The sequence below is a fragment of the Mastomys coucha genome, unplaced genomic scaffold, assembly GCF_008632895.1.
Source record: "Mastomys coucha isolate ucsf_1 unplaced genomic scaffold, UCSF_Mcou_1 pScaffold21, whole genome shotgun sequence".
In the NCBI taxonomy this organism is placed as follows: domain Eukaryota; kingdom Metazoa; phylum Chordata; class Mammalia; order Rodentia; family Muridae; genus Mastomys; species Mastomys coucha.
This window is the reverse complement of record NW_022196904.1, coordinates 133,705,574-133,711,494: the sequence shown is the minus strand read 5'-3', so window position 1 is coordinate 133,711,494 and position 5,921 is coordinate 133,705,574. Positions and strand designations below refer to the sequence as shown.

Below are 5,921 nucleotides of genomic sequence, written 5' to 3'. Positions count from 1 at the left end.
GGTGGGCTCTCCAATAGCCTGGCAGGGGCTGCTCTCTGCCTGAGGTGGGCTCTCCAATAGCCTGGCAGAGGCTGCTCTCTGCTTGAGGTGAGCTGTGTCCTCTCAACTGCACAAGACTGCACATGCCAATGTTCCTTCCTGTCCCTGGCTCTGGTCACATGGCATGCATGGGTCATTCCCCTGAGTTGTCCTTCCTTTAGACTCAGCTCACTGTGGTTGGCTTCACCCTAGGCATCTCTCATGTCACCAGGATATCTCACAGGAGGCCCTGAGAGCAAAGCTGATGGCTTGAGCTAACTGGCCTGGAGGAAGCCAGATGAACTGAGTTTAAAAATGATTATATGTAGCCAGGTGGTATGCACACCTTTAATCCCAGTACTCAAGTTGCTGAGGCAGGCAGATTCCTGAGTTCAAGGCCAGTCTGGTCTACAGAGAGTTTCAGGATAGCCAGGTCTTTACAGAGAAACCCTGTCTCCAAAACAAAAAACCAACTCATTACATGTATGCGTGTATATATGTAGATGTGTATGTATGTGTGTGCACATGTATGTGCCACCAGTGTATACTTGGTAGTCAAAGGACAACTTGTATTGAGTTGGTTTCTACCATATGTGTCGCAGGGATTGAACTTAGGTCATTGGGCTTGGAGGCAAGTGCCTTTACTCAGTGAGTTCTCATTGGTCCCTGGGCCAAGTTTTGAAGGTAGATAGGAGCTTATCTGCAAAGATGGTCAGTGACAGCAAAGCAGAGGATGTGACAGGAGCTTGCTTTGGGAACAAGGTCACTGCAGATGTGGAAGACTGAGGGTGGCAATTCTATTTCCTGCTATGGGGAAGGTCCTGGGAAGCCTATGGAACATGCAGCCTGTCCTTTATTGAAGGACCCTGAGACCAGGCATAGCTGCACACACCTGTAACCCCAGCTCTTGACAGAGCAAAGGGAGGGCTTGACGTGATTCCAGGAAGTGGTGGAGCCTTGCAGAGTTGGGGGACTTGGGTAGAGAAGATGAGAGTAGTGAGACCTCAGGCAGCCAGGAGACTGCAGGGCTGCCTCAGTGGCAGGGGAGGGCCATGCAGCGTGCTGAGGGGCACCCCTCGGGGTTTCCCCTCTGCCAGTCAGAACAGACTGAGCAAGGAGGCTGGTTGAGGTGGCAGGAGACCAGGTGGCTGGTGGCTGAGAGCCCTGTGGCAGAGGACATGAGGAACTAAGTGTGTCAGTCAGAGGCTGGCATTGAGGAAGTTGTGGTGTCTGTGGTTAGCAGTGATGGTAAAGATGGTGACCGCTGACCTTGTGCACTCGTAGTCAGGAAGTGATGTGGTTAGAATTGTCTCATCTCTCCCTTTCTTGTCAGCCAGGCATTCTCTCTCTGTCTATTGTCCTGTGGAGAAGCCCAAGGGACTGTGGGGCAGGATCATGGCCCGGCTATGCCATGAGGCTGTTCCAAGAGCAGTCAGGGTTCATCCCCACAGTGACTAGGATGAGGTCGTAACCTTGATATCAGCCTGTCCTCTCCTGGACAGGAATAGTGTTCCTCTGTGGTGGCTTGTGGTGGCCACAGAGGACAAGAGTGGCCACCCTTGTTGGGTGGGCTTTCTGGGAAGAAGAAAAGGGGTGGTAAGGGCCAGCTAAGGTGGGCACAGCTCTGGGGGCTCTCAGCTGGGAGAGGCTCCATATGGGAGATCAGGCAGGGTAGCAGTTCATCTCTCATGGTCTCAGCTTCCCTGTAGAAGGAGGATGGACACGGGCTTGTGGGGAGGGTCACGCTGAGTGTGGCCCATCTGGAGTCAACTTAGTTGAAGGATACTACTTTCACTGGGGAGAGGCCCCTGGACCACCTTAAGCCTTCCTTCTTCATGTGGTATGTGTTGAGAACAGTGAATGAACTCTGAATTTCCTTTTAGAAGCTATATGGCTAGGGCTGTTGTTGGTGGTGTCAGAGACCTGTCGGACTGTGCTTAGGCCGGCCACTGGCTTCCTCCTTCCCTACCAGAGTAATTCTGTAGCCTGTAAGCATGGTTGAGGTGTGGGAAGCTGAGAGAGCCTACAGAAGAGCAAGGAGGGGGCCCAGCAAGGTAACCCGTGACCCACAGAGCCTCACAGTGACGTTCTAAGTTCAGGAGTGTGTAACTGCAAGATAATTAGTATGTTTGTGGAAGGGGAGCCGAGCCCCAGTGAATCTGTAGAGTGCAGGATGGGGCAAGAGCTCTGTGTTGTGGGGGTGTTTTGAAAGTTGGGCAAGGCCCCTCACATTCTCAAGGTTACAGCCGCCCTGGTTGTGAAGGAGCAGCGACAGTACTCCTTGATTCCTCTCTGTCTCCATAGAACGCATCCACCTTTGAAGAAGTGGTCCAGGTGCCGTCTGCCTATCAGAAGACTGTCCCCATTGAGGCTGGTGAGTCCTGGCAGTCTGAAAGCACTGTGGGTATGTGGGGTGCAGTCTTAGTGCCCTGTGGTCCCCCAGGCATGGCTAAGGGAAGGCCTCACCTGTGGAGTGTTGGTGAGAGATGCTGGTGACCAGGTTCTGGGGGCAGCCTACAGGTATCCCATGAGCCACTTCTCTCACCCACAGCTTTTGAGATCTAGAGACATCTAGAGAGTGCCATTTGCATATAATATAGGATAGAAATCTTAATGCACACCTGCAAGTAGTGACCATTGGCCACTGAATATACACGATCAGTTCCTGGGCCATTCTAATACTATGAAAATCATCAGGGCCTTTTGCAAAGAACTCTGGAGGCACCACTTGTTTTGTTGATATCTATTGTGTCTCATATTACAAGGGTGCAGACGTGGTGGGATACAACTGTAATCTCAGCATTTGGGAGACTGAGGTAGGAGGCTTGCCACAAGTTCAAGGCCAGCCTAGGTTACAAACTGAAGCTTGAACCAGCTTGGACTATAGAGTGAGACCCTGTCTCAAAAAGAGGAAAGAAAGGATAAACAAAATGTTTTTAAAACAATGAGACTGAGGAGCTTACACGGATAATACAATAAAGAATTAGTCTGTGTCAGACTGCTGAGCAGGACCACGGGCTTCTCCTGTATGCTTAAGCCTTACAAGGGAGCAGGAATGGCTGTGCTAGGCAGGACAGGATGCTCTCAGGGAAGCTGTGAGCTGGAGTCCAGTGGGCTGTGGTCCACAGGTTTGGGGATTCCCCTGGGCTGTGGTCTCTGAACACTTCTGGAGGCTTGCTCACCCAGCAGCCTGCTATCTGCACCTTGTCTGGTTTCAAATACTAGATGTAGCTGCTCTTTGATACTTTATGGGTTCTTCTTTTTTCCACCCTTTATTACACACTATTTCACCTACATCACTAGATAGGAGACAAAGAATGATAAGACAAGAGAGAGAGAGCAATCCAAGAATTTATTTCTTCTTGTTTCTTCTTTGAGCATGATTACTAACAAAGTGCATCCACCCTACTGAATGACCAACCCCACTGGTTGGTAGTCTATCATTTTTATAATCTCTGAAAAATTCCCAGAATTCCACATATCACACAATCACAGAGATTATCTGCAGCTGGCAAAACCACGCCTCTGCTAGAGCACAAGGCAAATCATAGTCAGCCACTGCAGATGGTCCGAAGCGGCCCATAGCCTACATCTGGGGTTAAAACGAAAACATTTTTATAATATTTTTGTGTTTTTTAAAGAATCCAACATTTCAGGACTCTCACTAAAACCAGATCTCTGCAATTCAACTATAGAGCCCTTTCCTACAGCCTGTAAGCCATCTCATAGCCTTTAAATAACAACTGTCATAATCATTGTATTAGGGATGTCATTGTGGTGATGAAGACACCGTGACCAGTACAACTCGGGAAGGAAAGGGTTTCTTTGGCTTATGCTTTCATATCACTGTTCATCACTGAAGGAAGTCAGGGCAGGAACTCAAGCAGGATAGAACCCTGCAGGCAGAGCTGATTCAGAGGCCATGGAGGAGTGCTGCATAGTGGCTTGTCATCATAGCTTACTCAGCCTGCTTGCTTCCTTTTCCTTTCTTTTCTTTTCGCTCTCTCTTTTTTTTTAAAAGATTTATTTATTTTATTTATATGAGTACACTGTTGCTCTCTTTAGACACACCAGAAGAGGGCATTAGATGCCATTACAAATGGCTGTGAGCCACCATGTAGCTGCTGAGAATTGAACTCAGGACCTCTGGAAGAGCAGTTAGTGCTCTTAACCGCTGAGCCATGTCTCCAGCCCTGAGCCTACTTTCTTATAGAACCCAGGACCACCAGCCCAGGGATGGTCCAGCATCCATCAATCACTAATTAAGAAAATGTCCCACAGACTTACCTGAAGCCTGATTTTTTTTGTTGTTGTTGTTTTTGAGGCAGGGTTCTCTGTATATCCGTGGCTGTCCAAGAACTCACTCTATAGACCAGAGATTTGCCTGCCTCTGCCTTCGAAGTACTGAGAATAAAGGTGTGCCCTAGCCCTGCCCAGCTGAAGAAGCCTTATCTTATGGAGGCATATTCTCAAGTTGAGAGGCCCTGGAGGGCTCTAGTAGGCCTAAGCATAACAAACATGGCTCTGGCTGGTCTTGCCCATTCCCCCTCCCCCTATTCTTTGCTAAACCATTAGATTACATTCCTAAAACTAGCCAAGGTCTGTTCTCTTATTTGGTCACTTCCTCCTCCTGAAGCTGGCCACCAAGGTCCAGCTATCAAAATGCTATACTGATCAAACCATCCAGTCAAAATAAATCAATCCATCCTGACAGGGGGGGGGTTCCTTTGTTCCCTTTGTAAACTGTCATTGCCTACGTATAGGTATATGGGCCATATCTGTCCTCTGCCTCTCCAGAGGCAGTCCTGTGTCCCTCAGGCCAAATATCCCTTCCCCCTCACCCTGTCTCCTGTCTCTGTCTCTTATTCCCTGCTCTCTGTCACCTCAGTCTCTTCTGTGCTGAGAACTTGGTCCTGGTGTTTCCTGTGCCAACAGTACTGTCAGGTTCCCTTCTGCAGTGACTAATTTACATCAGGTTGACATTAAAGTAACCAGCATACATGCCATGGGAGCAGCCACAAATGTCCAAAAACCTAGATTTTTAATATTTTTTATTTTTATTTTTATTTTTTGCATTTGTCTTTGGAGACAGGGCTCCACTCTATATCCCAGGCCATCCCTGAGCTCACCGATTAGCTCAGGATGGCCATGGACTAAAGTCATTCTCTTGCCTGATTCAAGCACTGAGACCCCAGGTGTGTGTTGTGACACCTGGCCAACCTAGGCATCATGCTTGAAACCTTGACTTTCATATTGACCTACAGCAATACTTTCTTTCCATATTCATTGTTTGTTTGTTTCTGTTTTTCTGTTCTGTTTTGAGACAAGGTCTCATGTAGCCCAGTCTTCCTGGAGCTCCTGGCAATTCTGCCTGAGTCTCTTCAGTGCTAAAATGCCAGGTTTGCTCCACCACACTTGGCTCAGCAATGGCTTTTCCTTACCAGATAGGCTCCCCTTGGAGGAAATACCTGCCAGACGCTCAAACTTACTTCTTGTCATGTCTGGGAAAATGATGTTCCGAGAGCAAGGCTGTCAGGCAAGGGCTCTGTCCCTGAGCTACACACAGCTCCTCACTGGGGCTTAGCTATAGCTTCATTCAGCCCGAGTGTGTGGTGCTCGGCTAGAACAGTGTCTAGCTTGACTGTGGTGCAGATCCAGGGCTTCTAAGGCCCCTCTGTCTCCCTTGGGCTTTGTGTGTGGCTGGCCTAAGTGAACTGACAGCACCTTTGGGTATCCTTACCCCCCACATGAGGATGACCTTCCTGCAAGGTCACCCTGGTGTGGCTTTTGTCCTGTTGCAGCATTCTGAGACAGATGTGTCCTCTCTTTCCTCTAGTAACCAGCAAAACCAGTAATATCCGTGCTAACTTTGAAAACCTGGCAAAGGAGAGAGAGCAGGAAGA

The 5,921-nt window shown here is 48.8% G+C and overlaps 1 protein-coding gene across 1 annotated transcript in view; it reads left to right on the top strand.

Annotated features, from left to right (window-relative positions):
* The window catches only part of Cttn (cortactin), a gene marked incomplete at its 5' end in the record, with an annotated part of 27,930 nt that overhangs the window by 15,887 nt on the left and 6,122 nt on the right, over positions 1 to 5,921 (top strand). The window contains 2 exons of the mRNA XM_031384965.1: positions 2,323 to 2,392; positions 5,855 to 5,921. Of these exons, the coding sequence (XP_031240825.1) occupies positions 2,323 to 2,392; positions 5,855 to 5,921 (137 nt within the window). The remainder of the gene's footprint in view (positions 1 to 2,322; positions 2,393 to 5,854) is intronic.